Source organism: Myzus persicae, unplaced genomic scaffold (genome assembly GCF_001856785.1).
Source record: "Myzus persicae strain clone G006 unplaced genomic scaffold, MPER_G0061.0, whole genome shotgun sequence".
NCBI classification, from domain to species: domain Eukaryota; kingdom Metazoa; phylum Arthropoda; class Insecta; order Hemiptera; family Aphididae; genus Myzus; species Myzus persicae.
In genome coordinates, this window is record NW_019103921.1 from 90,202 (window position 1) to 113,739 (window position 23,538).

A 23,538-nucleotide genomic window follows, 5' to 3' on the forward strand; every position below is an offset into this window, starting at 1 on the left:
TAGTACTTACACGTAAAATAAATTATACCTGCACCTAGTCTATTATATTCTTAAGCTACTAGTATTTATATGGTTAAACCCGTTTAAATAAAATCTACTATGGAAAAAATCTAAAGAAAATTGCTCAACCTCGTAGTTAATAAAAAGTATTAAATTCTGTTCGTTTTTGATTTTTAAATATAATTTATTATTATTATTATTATATTTGAAATATAAAATTTAATTATGATATTTTCATGTATCATATTCGATTTAACAGTGTAATAAGGAGGCCAGTGAAAAGTATTTCGTCAAGTTCCTATGAAAATAATTTAAATAAATTTCATAATGAAATAGTACCTTACTCACCATGTCACCATGTCATTATGTAGCCATCATGGTTATTTAAAAAAATAAAAAAATAACTATTCGACCAGAGTCATTTGTTGCCAAAATAATCCTTCCAAAGGGAAGTCATCCTTGTATTAGTATTATAATTATTAAACGTTGTTATTACAGGAGTGCGGGTGTGAGATTTTGATACTTCATTTTTCTGACTTATGTGTGAATTGTGAAAACCAAAAAAAAAATACACTATTTTGTCGTCACCGTTCGTTTTTTGGCTCCTCTTCTTGTAGCATCCTCTTGAGAATTTCGAAAAAAAGACATACCATGATCAGGGTTGGGGCATTTCCATATTATTTTTGATAAATTTTATTGTAAAATCAAGGTATTTTTATTTTTAAAATAAATCTGATTTGTGAATCTCAAACATCAAAGTGAAAATTTAATGCAAAAAACCTTTTCACGTTTTATAAATAGTTATAAAATATAAGTACTATCTTTTAGTTTTACATGCTTTTTACAAGGCTGGGCATTAAAAATTTAAAAAGTTAAATTACTTTTAACTAAGTTACTTAACTAAGGAGTTACTTTTTCACTTTTAACTTAACGAGTTATCTTTCTTACCTTATGCTTAATTAATATTATTGTCACGTTAAGTCAATTTTTCTCACGACCGTAGATTTAAAATATATTATATTTTGAAAAATTTTGTTTTATATATAAAAAAAATAAATTACTTTCGGAGTATCAAATATTATTTATAAATATGATAATTATTAAATAATAATTTACAATAATTTTAATATAATATATTATATACATGTTAGAAACAGAAAAGTTATAAGAATAATCGGGTCATTGATAAAAAAAAAAAACTATTTACTTAGTATCCCATACAAGTTTGTAAAATCATTAATTTTAATTAATGTAAATATAAACGAAAATGATTATTATTAATTATTATATTTGCATTCATTCATAGAATAATATTTAATATTCTATGTATTGGTAATTCGTTATATTCTAATAATTAATTTGGTAATAGTATAATTTAGTATAGTTGCGGAGAATAAGTTAAAAAATTCAGAAAAAATAATTACTTTGTTGGATTTAGTCATTGATTAGAGTATATAAGTACACACTACACATAAGTATAAAAGTACTTCAGCAATTATTTTTCATACATACATTTATTTAAAACCGTGTGACCTCTATCAAATTACTGTGGTATTTGTTAGCTTTAAAAAAGGTATAGTTTTTAATTTTATATAAAAAAAAAAGTACTTAACTGATTTTTAACTGTATCATGTTACTCATATTTTCTTGTTAACTTGTAACTTTTACAAGCTTCAAAAAAATAAAAGCAACTTAAAATTTTAAACCTAACTTATATTTTTATTTAATAACTTAACGAGTTGAATTGCCCAACCTTGGTTTTTTATTTGTTTTGCATTTTAATTAAAATTTAAGACTTAAAAAAAAAAATTAGATGGAGTTAAAATAATAACAAATTCACACTTTTTTCTTAAGGTGCTTATTACTTATAATAACTAGTCGCAAAATTCGTACGACACATTATTTATATTCAATAATTTAATTTTTACTTTTTCAAATGACAAATGTAATGTATTTCTTATTTCATGTCTACTACACAGTAAGTTGTAACGTCTCGTGTTTATGATTTTAATTTTCTTATCAATATTAAAAATAAAATAATTTGGCTAAAAAAAAATGTATCCAAGTATCAACCATTTTAATGGTTTTTAGGACTGGTACAATACACATATTAAACAATTAAAAAGATGTTTCCCGAACCCTGATCATAATACTTTTCGGCCCAAGGTCTTATAACCAGCCAGACACGTTTTGTCGTGTCTATTTCCCTCAACAGTGGCGTTTTCGGTCTTCCTGCTGTAGCCGTGGTAGTCGGTGTAGGCGGTGCAAAGGCGGCAAATATAAAAAATTAAACACAAATATACCATCGGACGACGATGATCCACCGGACTGGCTGTCCGGATCGGTTGATCGTGCTCAGTAGAAATAAATCAAACATTTCACGTCGCACCGTGATACATGCACCGGAGAAATATATCGGAAAGACGTTAGAGTTTTGACTGATGAAAAAAAAAAGCCTTAAAAGTTATGAATCGGCGTTGGATTTAATTTTTTTTCTTTTATACTAGGTCTTTGTCGTACTACTGAATAGACGTAAATAGAACATCGCGAGGTATAACATTATAGTTTATCGTCCACACAAAGCGAACGGAATCGTTCTGACGTGAGTACATAGAAATTAATTTACATGTGAACAATATTACAACAATTATTTATATTTCTCAACGGTGTCAATGTATTCAAGTACATGCGACGCGGCAGTTTGTAGTTTTGTCTGGTGAAACGCCATCGATAATATTATTATAATAATGTTGGTGCGACGAAAACATATTTCGATCGCCGCACAACATATATTATGTGTGCGATACTGTGTTTTGGCTTTTAATTATTGTTTTCTTATTTTTCTCGATTTCGTGAAATCTAACGATAATCGATTTTCCATACAAACGCAGGATCGCGTCATTATAATCATTATAGTATAATAAGCATACAATAATATTATATCGTTAAAAGGTCACGTATTCGGCGGGTATCCAATAACATTATGCGTACCACCGACGAACGAGGCATCTCCATTCTCCACCAATGTGTGGTTGGAGTCAACCGTTTGCGAATTTTACGACTTAAAGTTTAGGTAGGTAATCGTAATAGAGGCGTGTAAACTGGCATGCTCGTGTATACGACGACTTTTGACGATTTAGACGACTATCTACTCGACTTGACGAGTTGCCCGTGTGTCACACCATGCCACGATTAATAGTGAATATTATGCACAAGCTGGACATACGTCGTGTTCGATAAGCGATATTATTATTTTCAATACTGGCCAAACTGGTGAAAAATCTATGTCATTGTATTGTGCGGTTGTTGCACACATTATTATACTATTTAAATTTAAATCGATTGCATGGGCTTATAATCAAGACGAGTCTACATTTTAGTTCTCGGCAATTTAATATTAAAATATAACGGTACGCCGTGGTGGGTTGTGCAGTCGAGTTCGACGCACGCTGTTTAAACGTAAGAGAAAGTCCAACTATTTTGGAGCCTTTTTCCGAGAAGTCGACGATATTTCAAATAATTATTAAGAGAAAATCGCGCGTCCAGACACATTCGTCCGACGCTAAAATGCGTAAAATGCTTGAAAATCGATTGGATCACCTAAATCGAGCACACTGTACAGGTAAGTAAAATTAGTGATTTATTAAGTATGCGTTTTATATGTAGCCAGTGTTGAATGAATCACTAATTACGTGTATGTAAAACATAATTGTATTAAACTTAATGTATTTAACTCTCATTCAAGACAATTAGTATAATTATGATTGTAATCGTCATCGACACTGGTCCTCGCGTGTAGAAATGCACACTGGTCACGAGATTATATTAAAATACTTAAATTTAAATTGTCCCTGGATACTTGTGACTAAAAGAATTCTTATATTAAACATTATTGTACCTTGAAAATGACTCGACGAGAGTGTAGGGAAAAAATAACTTCTTACCCATTGTAGCATGTTCATGCGCTTATCGCACACTATCAACTCCAGCGGTTTGTCTTGGTCCATCTCGAAGTGTGCGCCCTTCAATAATCCACGTCTGTTTTTTTTCATAGCTGTACTCAAAGCGGCGATCAATGGCGGCCTGTAAAGACAATAAAATATAATAATATTATAATGATACGTTGCCTGCAATATGGTTTTACTGCCAATAGTAATAATTCTATTGTTATTATTAGAACCACTGCGAGCGGTAATGACGTGTTTGCTTGTCGGGTAAGTGTATAAAATCATGTACAAATCGTACCGACTATAATTATTCCTACTCACTGCTCAATGTTGCAAATTATTTGAGCATTGATATTCAAATTATTTGTCGAATATAGCTATAAGTTATTAGTTAACGAATAATAAATTATAAAGTGTAACAACTAACAAACAAATACTAATAGTATTACTTAAGTACTCCTACCTAGCACCTGTTAAGTGAATAATTTAAATTTACTTGTAATACTTGAGCTACTCAGACAACTTAACTGATTCAAAAATAAGGAAAGGTATGATAACAAATAAGCATACATTATAATAACTTTAAAAAAATAGTATTTAAAATTTGGCTCAAATATACTTATGTAATGAAAAATTTTAATAATATATCATATTATATTCAATTTATATTTGTTTCTGCTACACCACACCTGAGAGCTTGACGTACTAACTGATAATAATTATAATTCACTTCCAATTCGTTATGTCAACTTCGATTTTAAATGACCCAATAAACACACCGTATATAGTTTTGACTGGACGTAATTCACTATTTTTTTTCATCATTTCAATTATTTGACAAAACAACGATTCCTAGTTCTCTTTTTGTTACACTTAAATTAATTTAAGTCTTGTTTGAATTTTTACAGAACGTACCAAAAAATCTGGGAGTTTTGAGGGAGGATCGCGTACCTGATTGTCATTAGTAAGATTATTTGGATAATTAAACTATTATAAATACGAGATTTCGAATGGGTTACTGTAATTCAATGGCGTATATTTAAGTAGTAAATACCTATATATATTCTTGACACTACACAAATCACGTTAAATGATTGTATGTTGCCTATACAATAAACCTTGTACTCACGATAGTATATTTAAAAAAAAAAATTTAAAACACGAACAATGTGGTTGTCATAAAAGTGTTGTATATTACTCTTATCATAATACATTTTAAAAACGGTATGATAAATCATGGTTAGTGGTTTAACGATCTCTTCCTACGATATTAATTGATTGGCGTAATAATAAGAATATAATACGATGGCCGTCACATTAAACGTTTTGCCGTGTTTCATATTTTTGTTTTTATTTTTCGGGAATATAATATTTTGAAAACTTCCTTCAAAATGTCTAAAGCACAGTAATTATTCCCAGATTTATAAATAGAATCCATCATTATTGATTTCTATAAAAACGCAGCACGAACCTTGTCCAACATTCGTGCATTCTCAAAACGAGGTTACCGAAAACGAAAGATGAGGAGAATATAATGATGAGCCCCTATAACGTGACCGACGTGCTTATCAAAAACCACATCATAGTATGATGATACATTTTCTACGACGACATTATTATACTGAAGAATCATTTTTATATAGAACTAGATTGGTCGATTTCGGCGTCACGATTAGTTCCTACTGCTACTGCGGTTTGGTATCCAAACGTGTTTTTATAACTTTTCAAGATTATCGAAAACGTATCAATTGTTTTCGTTTTGTAATAATTAAAATGTGTGTTGTGAATATTATGTAAACAAAAATACAAAAAAGCACCTTCCAGTATGTTTATAGCCTTTTTCATTTAGTCGTCATCGATGCACGCATTATCGTCGTATAATAATAAATATGATAATAATTTAGTTCTCAAATTGAGGGAGCCGCAAGAGGACAGAGTACTACTTTAAAAATAAACTATTTTGAAGTACCTCTTCTAATTATATCATAATCAAAAATTAAAAATTTGGGTAGGCAAATTTTTTTTTATCGTTGTGTACCACCCTACTATATTCTCCCAATTCAAGCACTTTGGATACCAAATACCAATGCCATTATATACAACCGTAGTATAATATATCTATTGTATAGTAGTCGTTTGAGCATATTTGAGCTTATTATGATGTCTCTATATGAACATTTGTCATGAAATCACGTTGCAGGTACCTGCCTATAACATGATTTATGTTTGTGGGCCAAGGGGTTTCAAATCTACCAGGACGATCGGTTTCGATAAGTTAAGCTTTTCGAACCGTCTCATCAAGCTAACTTATGTTTTGACCCTGAACTCCAAGATCCTGTGCCAATGTGTGTATCTGATTTGTTATTGTGAAAAACTCGGTCAAATTCAACAATAATAATATAATTACTATGTTTATCTTTCGTACGATATAATGCTGTGAAACGATATAATAAGTTAATTGTTTGGACATTCTCGGTAGACTAAAAAAAAAAAATAAGCCTATGCCAGAAAAACTGAAAACGTCGAAGTAGGCCTTCACCTTGGCGACTCGACGGTTATGGTTTAAATCACAATAATAACACAGCGACACTGGCTTGTTGGTCGGTTGAGCGGAGCGAGACGAGTGCCCGCAACGACAATCGTGCCGCCTAGGCCCAGTGCAGCAAGTCTCTGCATATTATTATATCGTTTTGGTGTCATTATAATAATAAAATATAATGTGTCTCGTTTACTTATTTAACATTCGACGTTACTTTCTACTCTGTCCCACATAATATTAATCCCGCGACGGTATGACCATAATAATAATATATAATAATATTATAATATTATAGTGTTATACCGACTCGATATAGGCACGAGATCGTTATTGTTGAGCCGTCAGTCTGTTGTCTGTTTTCATTGTGTACATGTACGATTTTTGAATGAGCGTGTAATATTGTGCAGATCATAAATTTAGACGTAAAATCTTACTATTGCTCGCTTTAATTATTTGTTGCTGTTTGCTGTGCCAGAGAATTCATACTTTAAAATCATTTTTACTAGGGACGGGTCTCCCGAAGTGGAACGAGGGGGTGGCATTGTCTCCCTCTAGAAAGGTTTTTAGTTATGTTTTCCCAAAAACGTATTTTATATTTGTATTACCACTAGCTGATACACTTTGTTGCCCGTTAAAAATGCCAACTCAATATAAGACTCCGCTTGTGATAATGCGAACAGTATATTATCGAGTAGGCAATCCTGCACCTGCAGTGGATTGATGACCCCGATATAGGTGTGATGTATGAATAATATGTTTTTTTTTTTTTATCGAAGACACGGTGATGAGCGGCTATAAGTAGGTGCAACTCGCCACCTTGGTACCTAACCTAACCTTGGTAGGCAGTATGTTTTAGATCTACCTATATATTATTATGCAATTGTAACCTAATATTAATGTTAAAGAGTGTTCTTGATAAAAAAAAATGGCCATTTAGTTTTTAAATGATCACTGCACCCTCCATCCCATAGAAAAATGTCTGAGAACGCCCTCATTGGCTTATATTATAAGATTATAAAGCCGCATACCTATAAAAATTAAAATACGCAACGTCAGTTCTGACGTTTTTCCTCGTCAAGAGAGACTGATGAATATTAATTGCTCAGGCAGTATCTTATATGTTTTTATAAGCACAACAATGTGAACACACGTGGTTATACTTACGGTTTTAATCCACCCTCATCATTGAAGTTTAGGATTATGCTCAATTTAGTCATTTTCGTGCAGTTTATCGAATTCTTTTGGTAATAGCAATTCGGCATTCCGCCGCACGGCCATAAATCATTTACGGATATCGAGAAGACTGTTTTGGAGACGCCATTGTTGCTAACACTGCCTGTTAAATCTTGGCAAGTATATGACACGATCTAAACAATATAATATATGCAAACAAAACAAGCGTTGATTATACATGGCATGCGGTGAAGTATAGGATTTGACGACATTTCAAAGGTACAGTAAGAATAAGGTAGGTCCATCGAAAAAACTGTTTTCATTATCCTACAGAAACTGTCCTCCAAGCGCATTTATATTTGTATGATTGTTATGTTTTAAAACTTATTAAAAATATTTACTGTTAATAATTATATTATTATAGTTATATACTATTGTTTTTATTGAAAAAATAAAAAAGTATATTGACGTAAAATAATTTTTTTAACTAATTAGTCCCACAGAGGGGACAACCGTCAAATAAATTGATTTACATGGTCAGTTTAAAAAAACCGTTAATCGCCAATTCGAAGTTTGATATAATTATAATAATAAAATAATATTATTATGAAATGTCGTACAAGAATCAATCATTTTAAATTTTAATGACTTGGTGTTAAAGTAATAAGGTACTAGTACTTAGCATATACATGATAGGTATATGGTGCGTATAATTGGTGTTGTACAATCGACATGTGTTTTTTCCTAAAATTTTTTATTAGGCTATCTGTTATATCATTTTGAACAATGATAAGCTAATTTGATGTTAATAAATAAAATAAAACAATGACATGGAAAACAGAGTAGAGAAGCCTTGCAGTGGAGGTACTTCTACGTGAAATATAATGTCCACATGTCAGAGGCATATAATATGACATATTTATTATTACTATTGTTGTTGTCGGCACGTGAATATTGTTTTAGTCAAATTGCATCACATCGGTGCATAACGCTGAGCGTGGTCGCTTTCTTTCAGGGAAACGCGTTTCAAAACGAAATAGAGAAACACTTCGAAAATACGAGTTAGGACTCGTTGAGTAATAATCGGTAGAACGCCGAGGTATAGGTATAGGAAGACTATACACGGTTTATACCGTACACGGTTCGTGGGGATATCGAACTAAACTTGAAAATCGAAACGGTTAGAGTATGTTGTAGTAAATGGTTAAAATATATTTTTATGATGATACTTTTGTATATTTCTAACAAAATAGTGAAATTATTATACTATAATATAATATTATACCTTGTGTATTATGTTGGTGGTCTTTGATGATTTTTTTTTCTGTATGGTGTTTTTTCTGGCATGAACTTTTTTACGGGGTATATTTTTCTTGTTATAAGTTATACCTTAATTATTCATTAATATATATATATACATATACATACACCATGTACTTTTAATAATTATGAACTAATTTTGCTACATTGATTATTTTGATTATTTCAAATTTATTGTTCCTTCTTAATTTTACGAAATTTTGTGCAATTTATTTTTAAAGAAGGGTACGAAAATTCTCAACACAAGTCTTGGCTTAGTTAAAATAGAAAATTCTGAGAACACGGAAAATCAGTATTAGTTGCAGTTATTATCTCTTGTAATTCTCATAATTGCATTTTAAGGCACTTTTTGACTTTTGACAGCATTGAGCCAAACGTTTATCGCAAGCAATAAAAATAAAAACCAACTTAATTTCATACCTTCATCATAACTATTATCAGGAAGAAAATCAAACATATCATTTTGTATTGAAACCGTTTGGAGACCACACTGTTTCTTTTTCTCTTTCTCTTTTTCTCAACAAAGTCCATTTTGGATGACTGAAAAAAAAAACATTATTTTCATAAATATATATTAATTATTGATCATTTTTTCTTATTTAGAAAACATAATTTTCAAAGTATTATGATATTACCAAAATCAAACGAATGACAAATAATACTATGTTTAAAACGTTCAGCACACTATAATGAATTTATGATGAATTATTATGATGACGCTGTGCGTACCTATTGGTTATACAATAATAATATACATCTGATATCTAAATCAATACCAATTAATAATACAACAATAAAAGTAATGTAATAATAATAAACTATCATGATGTCGCGTTGTTTCGCAGCCAAACGATCTGTTTAGCGTCGGTGTGCGGGCGGCGACCGTGGACGAGACAATCGATGCCATAACGATTTAGGACTTTGAACTTGAACCGGGGTTTCCCGTGTACGCCTGACACGGATAATATATAATATCGTATTATATATATCGCGGGTACTTTCACGGCCGACTTTCTTCAGGCGTCGACGACCGGGCGGGAGAACGTTTTCTCCGTAACGTCGTTTACGTAAACGAGTGTGTGTGTGTGTGTGTGTGTGTGTGAGAGAGAGAGAGAGAGAGAGAGAAATTATTGAAGAAAAAAAACCGTCTGCGGCGGGGCGGCGGTGAGTACCGGCAATATAATAATCTGTAATATTATGCGAACGAACGTGGCAAACTCGGGTCGACGACCCGGTAGTAGATATCTAGTCCGCGAAATCCTCGATGATGACGACGAGCGAATAGTGTCCCTCCGCGATCCGTACGCCCGCGTTACCACAGTGATAATTATTATATTCATTGATGACGGAGATGACGATGACGACGATGATCATCGATTGATTGATTCATGATGATGATGATGATGATGATGATGATGATGATGATGATGATGATGATGATACACAAGAGTAATAATGATGTGATTATAATGATGATAATAATATTATTATAAATACGCATGTATACATGTATTATGCTAATGTGCGATATGTGTGACGATAGAGTGCTATGGAATTATGTTATCATCTGTACGAGAGACCATAATATAATAAGCGTTTCCTATTTAAAATAACCGATGCACATGCGATTTATTACACGACTTCGCGGTCACTTTATAATAATATAATATTATACGACGATGATAATACACAGGTAATTCCGTATACGGACCGAGCGAACGGCGATTATTATTTTCGTTTGGCACGTATCTACCCCCACACCGTTGGGCATATCATTTCGTAGAGAATACTGCATTCGAGTCTCGATCACTCGAAAACCTCGATATAACTTGAATTTTTTATTGTCCCCTTAAGCTTGTTTTCAAGTTGAGTTTGAGGTGCAAACAAGTTTCTGATACACAAGTCGAATTTATACTTTTGTTCCCCTTGAAATTCGAGTTATCGAGACTCGACTGAAATAACATTTATTTCGATTATTTTACGTGAAAACTGACGGGGCGTCATCTCGAATATTGCGGGAGATCAACCCCAGACGATCTTCAACAATAATCGGGGGTTGCATATCAATCAAAACCTATTAGGATTACTAGTTATTTCGGGTGATAGACGTATTTGGATGCTGTTCAAACACTGGAATAAAACATTTTAAAAAAAAAGGTTGATTGTTAATTATGCTAGGCAATATTTGGGTTAAAATATTATGAATTTGGATATATGTTCGCTGGGTTAAAATCCGAGAAAAATAGAAAAAGTCATCAGGTACGTGACGTAAATTTTTTACATCACATAAGGAAGGAATTATTTAGGTATCATCAAAATAACTTAGTACCCACACTACTTGATAATATATGTGCCTATATAATTGCATTTAATGATTAATAACTATTTAATAATATTATTCATCTAAATAATTGTTATTTTTTCAAATTGTTATACACATTTGTAAAATAAAAAAAATGTCCTGGTTTATTCGGGTTAACCGAGAAATGTTTTATTCAAATTTCGGATAACTTGGGGGTTTTTAGAAAAAATAATCGTTCTGGTTATATCACGGGTTTTGTCATGGGTTTTTAGGCGTGTTTCGGGTTCAGGGCGATTCTGATGCAAAACCCTAACATATATTATGACTCGATTTTTGCAATTGTGCGCGAATTATAATAGGAATGCAGTCTTCGTCGAGTCGAACTCGAAAAAAAAATTAAATTACCCAATTTATTTTTCACATCGATTTTGTTCAGTTTGGAGGTGAATACCTAATGACGGTTAATAATTGTAATTGAACCTTTTAAATATAGGTTCGAAGCGCCGTTTACCGTTGATCCCATATGATTATAATATTTAATATACCGATTAAAGACGTCTTGTCATAACCTACACAATAACTATGTTGAAATATTATTATATTATACCGCTCGATAACGATCACAGTTGGCAGTGAAATTATGTCAAAATGATTTGAAAATCGATTCAGAACCACGCGACGGCAAGACGAGTAACAACCTGTAACCTGCTCCGGTCCACGACGGATGCGCCGACGTCATAACCGGCACATTGCACGTTTAGGGGGACATCGAGACGGTGTCGTCTCGTATACCGTATGCAAATACGTGTAGGTATACATATTATTATTATTATTATTGTAATGCGACGACGGAAACAATACAAACATTGTCGTTTCCGTCCGGTCGAAAACGGTCCCGTAGAAGATGATATGTAACATAATAATAATAATATATAATATCTGCACATAACATTATATACATTGTTATAGTACCTACGCGAACCGTGCACGATGACGTGGCTCGCGTATTGTGTTCCGGTTGTGCGTATTTTTTTCCGCTTCTCCACCTCCTCCTTCTGCTCGTCTATTCCTCGTCGCTCATTGACTCATATTCCTTCTCCTTCTCCTTCTTCTTTTTCTCCTTCTCATTCTCCTCCTTCTTCTTCTCTTACTCCTCCATTTCGTACATCTCCTACTCCTCGCGAGTTCGTCTTCCACCACCGCCCTGGGTACTCGGCTTCTCTCCCCCCGAAACGGGGTCAAACGCGGATCGGATCGGTTGCGGACCGCCGCCCGAGAGAAAGACGGTCAACGACCTTAACCGGGATATGTGACGCGAACGGCGGCGAGTTCACGAAACGCTATTATTAGGTGTGTGTGTGTGTGTGTGTGTGTGTGTGCGTACAGGCCGACGAGTATCGTAATACTTTCACCGGAGTAGGTGAAATTTCTTATATTATTCTATTTTTTTGCCGACGACGATTTTTTTGAAATCTTTATTTTCTTAGGAACTCGCGAGCGTTACACTTTTGCGTCCCCGCCGCCACCGTCGGCCGTAGGTTCGATGACGACACCAAAAAATCGTAAAATTTTCGACGGCACCGTGCACTACACGAGAGATCGTGAGTTGTACCACCCTACTCGTACATAATACGTCATAACGGGCGAAAACCCGTTCGTCGCGGACTAGTAAATGTAAAATAATAATTACAATATTGTAATGTATTATTACAGTGATAAATATTATACTGCCGACGTCGTACGATTCGCTTCCTGCTAGTAGTCGAGGTTTTTTTTTTTAAATTTTGGGTTTGGTTGCATACCAGTATTTTTTTCCTCGTCGTCGAATATGTATAAGTAGGTACTTACATCAGCCAAGTAGTATTTTAAGTGTAATGCCAACGACATCGAAGAGCCAAAGAGTAAATATTCAAAAATGTTTAGGTTCTCGAAAACTTATAACGACCCGAATGCCGTTTCTGCCTGCTGTGGGTTAGGTCAATTTTGGTGGTCAATTTTAACGAAACGATTAAGACATAATAATGATGTGGCAACTATAATTAAAAACATTTTCAAAGTTACATTACATTATATTATATTATATGGGTACCTATGATAGTCATTAGTCAGTTTAGGTACCGTTATTGGTATATTAGGTATATTATATAGGTTATTAAATGTTGAGCAACCGCGAAATTATGTATGGGAAAAATATTGCTTCACACCAAGTGTTTACACGATTTAATAATATCGAATACTCACCCATATAATATATTACAACTGGATAGCTTCAGAGTCGGCCAACGTGAAAATAGTATAGTTATTACAATCCGATAAAATAATAACTTGACCTGCAGTCGAGGTATACAAACTATATGATAATTCAATAATAACTATAATGTTATATTAAATAACAACTCATACCGCGGTATAATAACTTTTCCACGGCGAAGTGAACTGGCAGAATTTCTCCCCTCTGCGCGCTAATTATAATGCATATACATCATTGACTACCTGTTAGAAGACATTACGCAAATAATAATAACATATACCTGCTAACACACATAACAAATCGCCCCGAAGACGACGGCGACGATCTTAATATTCCATTTATAAACTACTATAACGAGCCATCGGTCAATGTACCTAATGTCCTAATCATTATTAGGTACATGTAGGACTGGGGTTTGATGCAATGTCATTTTTTTTTCTGTTGTCTGAAAACATAATTTATAGTTACGTGTACTTACTAACACTGATTATTTTAATGTAATTTTCACTCCGCATTTTTCAAGACATTTTTAATTTCTTCTAAAAATATTAAAAATATTTTAATGTAGAAAGATACATTGTGTCAACATTTTGTTGGTCGAACGTGAGTTAAATAATAACAGTTATTTTTAATTATACTGCACAACACGTTTCCCGAGTAAACTCATTCATGGATTATACTTTGCCCGGTAGTTAAACCTGATCAACAGCAAGACCAATCTATTTAATTGAAATATTAGTATTGTGTACCTATTTTATTTATGACATTACTATGTAGCCATAATATATAGGTATACTATACCGATTTATATATACATAGGTACATATTATGATAATCCGAATAATCACTTCGGTGTTCCGAATCATAATGCTCTTAGAGGATTAAAAAAAATAACGTCGTGGTACAGTTTTTCACGGATAGACATGTTTTTGACTTTGTTTTTTTTTTGACGTCAGCTGGAACATTATACATTTTAGTAGAGGTATCTCCACCATGCGTGTCCGACGTATATCACAAATATCATGACGATGTCGATAATAACAATAATGTGTACCGTCGATGTTAGGTTATACGGTAAACACGAAATGTACCCAAAACATTATATTATTATTGACCGCGTATCGTCAGTGGAGCTATTTTGACCTGCTCAATTATTTGGAACGCGTCGAGATCAGTGGGACGATGCGGAAAAAAAAAGCATATCGCGTATTACGACCGACAAGAATATTCGGCTGGCCGCCTTACGAGTTACGACGTTATAATAAACATTACATTTTGTAGACTCCGGAAGAGTGGGTTTATTATTATTATTATCGATCGTAACGCGTGGGTTTACAAGCCGATTATTTTTTATATCCCAAAAAGCATTAACTTTTTTTTCAACTTTTTTTTCACATTAAACGGAAAGATATTGTTAAACAACATTTCCAAAAAAAAAAAATGTTATGTTTTACACTTTTTATTTCTCTGAACGCAGCATACGTTTTTAATTTCACACTCTTAAGTTGAATATTTTCCTGTGATCAATATTATAGAAATAACGAATTTCGAAGGAGTATTGTTATAGTTACTTATTGATATTAGTAGACTGCAATATTTAAATTTTGGTTAAATGGAGTGGCGCTGGAGTCACCCGCTAAAGGTTGGTGCATTATTTCGCTCATCAAAACTTGAAATACTAATATAACCTACCTATATCTTTTAAATTAGATTTTATTTGTCCGTCTTACACCAGTTTCGACCCCGTTACAGTTTCCATTTCTTGCCCCGCGCAAGAGTAATCCTCCTGTAAGTTAACTTCTGAGTCCCGGTCTCTTCCGAGCACGTCATTTTGCATCTTTCTTTAATCAAATTAAATATAGTTCTGAGCATGACTAGGTATTTATTGAGATTATTGTAAGTCGCGTATATGGATTGGGTATACTGATTTATATCAAATCTCAAATGTAATTTTATATGATGTTCATAAAGCCACTGTAATTATTCAACTAGTCTCACTATTGTCCGTATGATGAAACTGACCAATAAGGACCCAAAATTCCTTAGTAATTAGTGTAATTATTATTGTCTGTTCATTCTTAAATATTTGTAATTTTATTGTTAATTATAATTTAATACATGCAATGCAATTTAATTGAGCTAATATAATGTATAAATAAATAAACAAACTTTTTTGTACTTAATGATTATTGCTATATTATGTTATTATTGTTATTATTGATACTGCATATTATATTATCATCATTATATGAATTGTATAAATTGTGTTTTATGAATTTTATCCGTATGAATTGGCTTCGTAATAATAAATCAAATCATTAATTATTAATCAACTACTTACTAGATATTAGTTTGAAATTTGATTTTTAATCATTGAAATCTTCAAAAAATTATTTCATTTGTGAATACGAAATCAAAAATGCATATGCTGTTCAAGGCGAGCAACGATGCAGATGAAAACATAGTATATAAATACAATTTATATTCAAACATGTTGTTTTATAATGACTTCAAATTATGTAAAAAGTATTTCCAAAAACGTTGCCTAATAATTTTCGAAAAATTAGCGTTTAGCTTTAAAAGAATCACCTTGTATGTTTATAATATGATACCAGTTACAGGTGTATTACATTAATGACGTGTGCGTTTCGAGTGTGGAATTTATGAGGTTATTGCCTAACAGCGAAAATGTTTTGTACCCAAATTCCAAACACTCGCGACGGACGTTTCTGGGTCGGAGGTACAAAGATAATATTATAAATATTATAATACTTATGTTTACGAATTATTTACGATTTGTATCCGACACGTCGTACCCACCTATACAGTAATATTGTATTTTTATCGACATGTAATGTTGTATATATATAATAGAATTTTGTATGAGACGTCCGAGAATGGCGTTGGAAAGGGCACGTGGCATCATTATTATTGCACTGGTTTTTCGAAATTCTACGGATTATTCGCAACAAGTATTTTACAACGAAACAGTATTTAAGCTCTGAATTCCGAAATACTCGACCCTCGAAAATTGTTTAGACGTTTTTTCACGTTACGAATATTATTGCAAAGAATCACATCGGAATTTGCATTAAGACTGAAAATAATACGCGTTGCGCTTTTCTCAACATAATTTCGTACACATTTTTGAATTTTTCTGGATAATTGCGTCAAATAAGGGCTATGGAAATGCTCACACAAATAATCACTTTAACGTTAAAATACAAATGCCAACGGAAATCCGACTTACGATTAGAATACTAATATTTCATTTCATTTCATCTCAAGATTTCAGCGAACAAAATTTTAGGCATTTTATTTATTTTTAGTGTGACAACAGGTCAAATAAAGTTGATATTGTTATACATAAATTCACATAACAAATATGCTAATTCTCTCTAATTAAACTGTATTAATTATATAACAGGTACTTGTATTGTTACATTAATGAAAATAATGTATTGTCACTTGTTTAATGAATATTATAACACATTATCAAGGGGTGATATATCAACCATCAAATCGTTATCATTATTAATTCAAATTTTGATTTTCAGAATTTTCTAGTACACTTAAAAATTATATCATAATTTTCAAATGGGTAATTTGATTTTTATACCATCATTTTATAGGGTCTGTCGACGATACAAGCTTCTTTTTTTCAAATTAAAATCACCCATTTTTACAGCTCATTGTTAAGCACGAGNTAATGACGGTTAATAATTGTAATTGAACCTTTTAAATATAGGTTCGAAGCGCCGTTTACCGTTGATCCCATATGATTATAATATTTAATATACCGATTAAAGACGTCTTGTCATAACCTACACAATAACTATGTTGAAATATTATTATATTATACCGCTCGATAACGATCACAGTTGGCAGTGAAATTATGTCAAAATGATTTGAAAATCGATTCAGAACCACGCGACGGCAAGACGAGTAACAACCTGTAACCTGCTCCGGTCCACGACGGATGCGCCGACGTCATAACCGGCACATTGCACGTTTAGGGGGACATCGAGACGGTGTCGTCTCGTATACCGTATGCAAATACGTGTAGGTATACATATTATTATTATTATTATTGTAATGCGACGACGGAAACAATACAAACATTGTCGTTTCCGTCCGGTCGAAAACGGTCCCGTAGAAGATGATATGTAACATAATAATAATAATATATAATATCTGCACATAACATTATATACATTGTTATAGTACCTACGCGAACCGTGCACGATGACGTGGCTCGCGTATTGTGTTCCGGTTGTGCGTATTTTTTTCCGCTTCTCCACCTCCTCCTTCTGCTCGTCTATTCCTCGTCGCTCATTGACTCATATTCCTTCTCCTTCTCCTTCTTCTTTTTCTCCTTCTCATTCTCCTCCTTCTTCTTCTCTTACTCCTCCATTTCGTACATCTCCTACTCCTCGCGAGTTCGTCTTCCACCACCGCCCTGGGTACTCGGCTTCTCTCCCCCCGAAACGGGGTCAAACGCGGATCGGATCGGTTGCGGACCGCCGCCCGAGAGAAAGACGGTCAACGACCTTAACCGGGATATGTGACGCGAACGGCGGCGAGTTCACGAAACGCTATTATTAGGTGTGTGTGTGTGTGTGTGTGTGTGTGTGCGTACAGGCCGACGAGTATCGTAATACTTTCACCGGAGTAGGTGAAATTTCTTATATTATTCTATTTTTTTGCCGACGACGATTTTTTTGAAATCTTTATTTTCTTAGGAACTCGCGAGCGTTACACTTTTGCGTCCCCGCCGCCACCGTCGGCCGTAGGTTCGATGACGACACCAAAAAATCGTAAAATTTTCGACGGCACCGTGCACTACACGAGAGATCGTGAGTTGTACCACCCTACTCGTACATAATACGTCATAACGGGCGAAAACCCGTTCGTCGCGGACTAGTAAATGTAAAATAATAATTACAATATTGTAATGTATTATTACAGTGATAAATATTATACTGCCGACGTCGTACGATTCGCTTCCTGCTAGTAGTCGAGGTTTTTTTTTTTAAATTTTGGGTTTGGTTGCATACCAGTATTTTTTTCCTCGTCGTCGAATATGTATAAGTAGGTACTTACATCAGCCAAGTAGTATTTTAAGTGTAATGCCAACGACATCGAAGAGCCAAAGAGTAAATATTCAAAAATGTTTAGGTTCTCGAAAACTTATAACGACCCGAATGCCGTTTCTGCCTGCTGTGGGTTAGGTCAATTTTGGTGGTCAATTTTAACGAAACGATTAAGACATAATAATGATGTGGCAACTATAATTAAAAACATTTTCAAAGTTACATTACATTATATTATATTATATGGGTACCTATGATAGTCATTAGTCAGTTTAGGTACCGTTATTGGTATATTAGGTATATTATATAGGTTATTAAATGTTGAGCAACCGCGAAATTATGTATGGGAAAAATATTGCTTCACACCAAGTGTTTACACGATTTAATAATATCGAATACTCACCCATATAATATATTACAACTGGATAGCTTCAGAGTCGGCCAACGTGAAAATAGTATAGTTATTACAATCCGATAAAATAATAACTTGACCTGCAGTCGAGGTATACAAACTATATGATAATTCAATAATAACTATAATGTTATATTAAATAACAACTCATACCGCGGTATAATAACTTTTCCACGGCGAAGTGAACTGGCAGAATTTCTCCCCTCTGCGCGCTAATTATAATGCATATACATCATTGACTACCTGTTAGAAGACATTACGCAAATAATAATAACATATACCTGCTAACACACATAACAAATCGCCCCGAAGACGACGGCGACGATCTTAATATTCCATTTATAAACTACTATAACGAGCCATCGGTCAATGTACCTAATGTCCTAATCATTATTAGGTACATGTAGGACTGGGGTTTGATGCAATGTCATTTTTTTTTCTGTTGTCTGAAAACATAATTTATAGTTACGTGTACTTACTAACACTGATTATTTTAATGTAATTTTCACTCCGCATTTTTCAAGACATTTTTAATTTCTTCTAAAAATATTAAAAATATTTTAATGTAGAAAGATACATTGTGTCAACATTTTGTTGGTCGAACGTGAGTTAAATAATAACAGTTATTTTTAATTATACTGCACAACACGTTTCCCGAGTAAACTCATTCATGGATTATACTTTGCCCGGTAGTTAAACCTGATCAACAGCAAGACCAATCTATTTAATTGAAATATTAGTATTGTGTACCTATTTTATTTATGACATTACTATGTAGCCATAATATATAGGTATACTATACCGATTTATATATACATAGGTACATATTATGATAATCCGAATAATCACTTCGGTGTTCCGAATCATAATGCTCTTAGAGGATTAAAAAAAATAACGTCGTGGTACAGTTTTTCACGGATAGACATGTTTTTGACTTTGTTTTTTTTTTGACGTCAGCTGGAACATTATACATTTTAGTAGAGGTATCTCCACCATGCGTGTCCGACGTATATCACAAATATCATGACGATGTCGATAATAACAATAATGTGTACCGTCGATGTTAGGTTATACGGTAAACACGAAATGTACCCAAAACATTATATTATTATTGACCGCGTATCGTCAGTGGAGCTATTTTGACCTGCTCAATTATTTGGAACGCGTCGAGATCAGTGGGACGATGCGGAAAAAAAAAGCATATCGCGTATTACGACCGACAAGAATATTCGGCTGGCCGCCTTACGAGTTACGACGTTATAATAAACATTACATTTTGTAGACTCCGGAAGAGTGGGTTTATTATTATTATTATCGATCGTAACGCGTGGGTTTACAAGCCGATTATTTTTTATATCCCAAAAAGCATTAACTTTTTTTTCAACTTTTTTTTCACATTAAACGGAAAGATATTGTTAAACAACATTTCCAAAAAAAAAAAATGTTATGTTTTACACTTTTTATTTCTCTGAACGCAGCATACGTTTTTAATTTCACACTCTTAAGTTGAATATTTTCCTGTGATCAATATTATAGAAATAACGAATTTCGAAGGAGTATTGTTATAGTTACTTATTGATATTAGTAGACTGCAATATTTAAATTTTGGTTAAATGGAGTGGCGCTGGAGTCACCCGCTAAAGGTTGGTGCATTATTTCGCTCATCAAAACTTGAAATACTAATATAACCTACCTATATCTTTTAAATTAGATTTTATTTGTCCGTCTTACACCAGTTTCGACCCCGTTACAGTTTCCATTTCTTGCCCCGCGCAAGAGTAATCCTCCTGTAAGTTAACTTCTGAGTCCCGGTCTCTTCCGAGCACGTCATTTTGCATCTTTCTTTAATCAAATTAAATATAGTTCTGAGCATGACTAGGTATTTATTGAGATTATTGTAAGTCGCGTATATGGATTGGGTATACTGATTTATATCAAATCTCAAATGTAATTTTATATGATGTTCATAAAGCCACTGTAATTATTCAACTAGTCTCACTATTGTCCGTATGATGAAACTGACCAATAAGGACCCAAAATTCCTTAGTAATTAGTGTAATTATTATTGTCTGTTCATTCTTAAATATTTGTAATTTTATTGTTAATTATAATTTAATACATGCAATGCAATTTAATTGAGCTAATATAATGTATAAATAAATAAATAAACAAACTTTTTTGTACTTAATGATTATTGCTATATTATGTTATTATTGTTATTATTGATACTGCATATTATATTATCATCATTATATGAATTGTATAAATTGTGTTTTATGAATTTTATCCGTATGAATTGACTTCGTAATAATAAATCAAATCATTAATTATTAATCAACTACTTACTAGATATTAGTTTGAAATTTGATTTTTAATCATTGAAATCTTCAAAAAATTATTTCATTTGTGAATACGAAATCAAAAATGCATATGCTGTTCAAGGCGAGCAACGATGCAGATGAAAACATAGTATATAAATACAATTTATATTCAAAAATGTTGTTTTATAATGACTTCAAATTATGTAAAAAGTATTTCCAAAAACGTTGCCTAATAATTTTCGAAAAATTAGCGTTTAGCTTTAAAAGAATCACCTTGTATGTTTATAATATGATACCAGTTACAGGTGTATTACATTAATGACGTGTGCGTTTCGAGTGTGGAATTTATGAGGTTATTGCCTAACAGCGAAAATGTTTTGTACCCAAATTCCAAACACTCGCGACGGACGTTTCTGGGTCGGAGGTACAAAGATAATATTATAAATATTATAATACTTATGTTTACGAATTATTTACGATTTGTATCCGACACGTCGTACCCACCTATACAGTAATATTGTATTTTTATCGACATGTAATGTTGTATATATATAATAGAATTTTGTATGAGACGTCCGAGAATGGCGTTGGAAAGGGCACGTGGCATCATTATTATTGCACTGGTTTTTCGAAATTCTACGGATTATTCGCAACAAGTATTTTACAACGAAACAGTATTTAAGCTCTGAATTCCGAAATACTCGACCCTCGAAAATTGTTTAGACGTTTTTTCACGTTACGAATATTATTGCAAAGAATCACATCGGAATTTGCATTAAGACTGAAAATAATACGCGTTGCGCTTTTCTCAACATAATTTCGTACACATTTTTGAATTTTTCTGGATAATTGCGTCAAATAAGGGCTATGGAAATGCTCACACAAATAATCACTTTAACGTTAAAATACAAATGCCAACGGAAATCCGACTTACGATTAGAATACTAATATTTCATTTCATTTCATCTCAAGATTTCAGCGAACAAAATTTTAGGCATTTTATTTATTTTTAGTGTGACAACAGGTCAAATAAAGTTGATATTGTTATACATAAATTCACATAACAAATATGCTAATTCTCTCTAATTAAACTGTATTAATTATATAACAGGTACTTGTATAGTTACATTAATGAAAATAATGTATTGTCACTTGTTTAATGAATATTATAACACATTATCAAGGGGTGATATATCAACCATCAAATCGTTATCATTATTAATTCAAATTTTGATTTTCAGAATTTTCTAGTACACTTAAAAATTATATCATAATTTTCAAATGGGTAATTTGATTTTTATACCATCATTTTATAGGGTCTGTCGACGATACAAGCTTCTTTTTTTCAAATTAAAATCACCCATTTTTACAGCTCATTGTTAAGCACGAGAGTTTTTCGAAATTCGAGTAGTGACAATGGGCAGTTTTTCTATATTATTAAACTCTGTTTAGGAAGGATTAATAGTCTTGCATAATGTCTACTTAGTAAATAAAATATATGTAATATTTTAGTGTAGCCTTTATTATTGTTAACAACATTTAACTAATAATTGTTACAATATTATAGTCAATTAGATAGTATTAATATAACTGAAACTGATAGACAATCATAAATGATAAATCACATGCACATTGAAAACCCGAGATCATGAACATTGTACTTTATTTAAACTACTTAATTATTTAAATTTATTTATATGCATAGACATTAGATATTATAGAATCATATAAGTATTATGTTTATAACAATAAATAGTATAGAAACTGCTTTTGTTGTTCGTAAGAAATGTGTGTATCGTTACAGTATACTCGTTAAATGGCATAAAAAAAAAATCTAAGTTTTTGAACTTAAATTTGACTTTATGGTCATAAAGTAGACGTAACTAATCCAAAAATCAGAATTTGAATGAGCATTAAACGAGCATAGTTAAAGGGAAAAAAATTGAAGGGAATGCTTAGTGAATCACACAGTTTAATCGCAAAGGAATCATTAAATTACTTATGTATTATATAGTGAAAATTTGTACGATACTTCCCTTATCTTAAATAATAATATTTACATATTAGTATGTACCTACTATAAAATATATGGCTGACATGACACAAGCTGCAGTTTTATACCAAGTACCAAATTATTTAATTATGTTTTTTATCAGCTTTAGTGGTTTTTACGATCATAT

General features: G+C 32.5%; 1 protein-coding gene across 1 annotated transcript in view; it reads right to left on the minus strand.

The window, feature by feature from the left end:
• Positions 1 to 1,392: 1,392 nt before the first annotated feature.
• Positions 1,393 to 23,538, minus strand: part of LOC111036341 — a 61,747-nt gene continuing 39,601 nt past the window's right edge. The window contains exons 4-6 of the mRNA XM_022318336.1: positions 9,400 to 9,519; positions 7,651 to 7,853; positions 1,393 to 4,083 (exon numbers count right to left, since the gene is read on the minus strand). Coding sequence (XP_022174028.1) covers positions 3,813 to 4,083; positions 7,651 to 7,853; positions 9,400 to 9,510 — 585 coding nt within the window. The 5' untranslated portion in view covers positions 9,511 to 9,519 and the 3' untranslated portion in view covers positions 1,393 to 3,812. The remainder of the gene's footprint in view (positions 4,084 to 7,650; positions 7,854 to 9,399; positions 9,520 to 23,538) is intronic.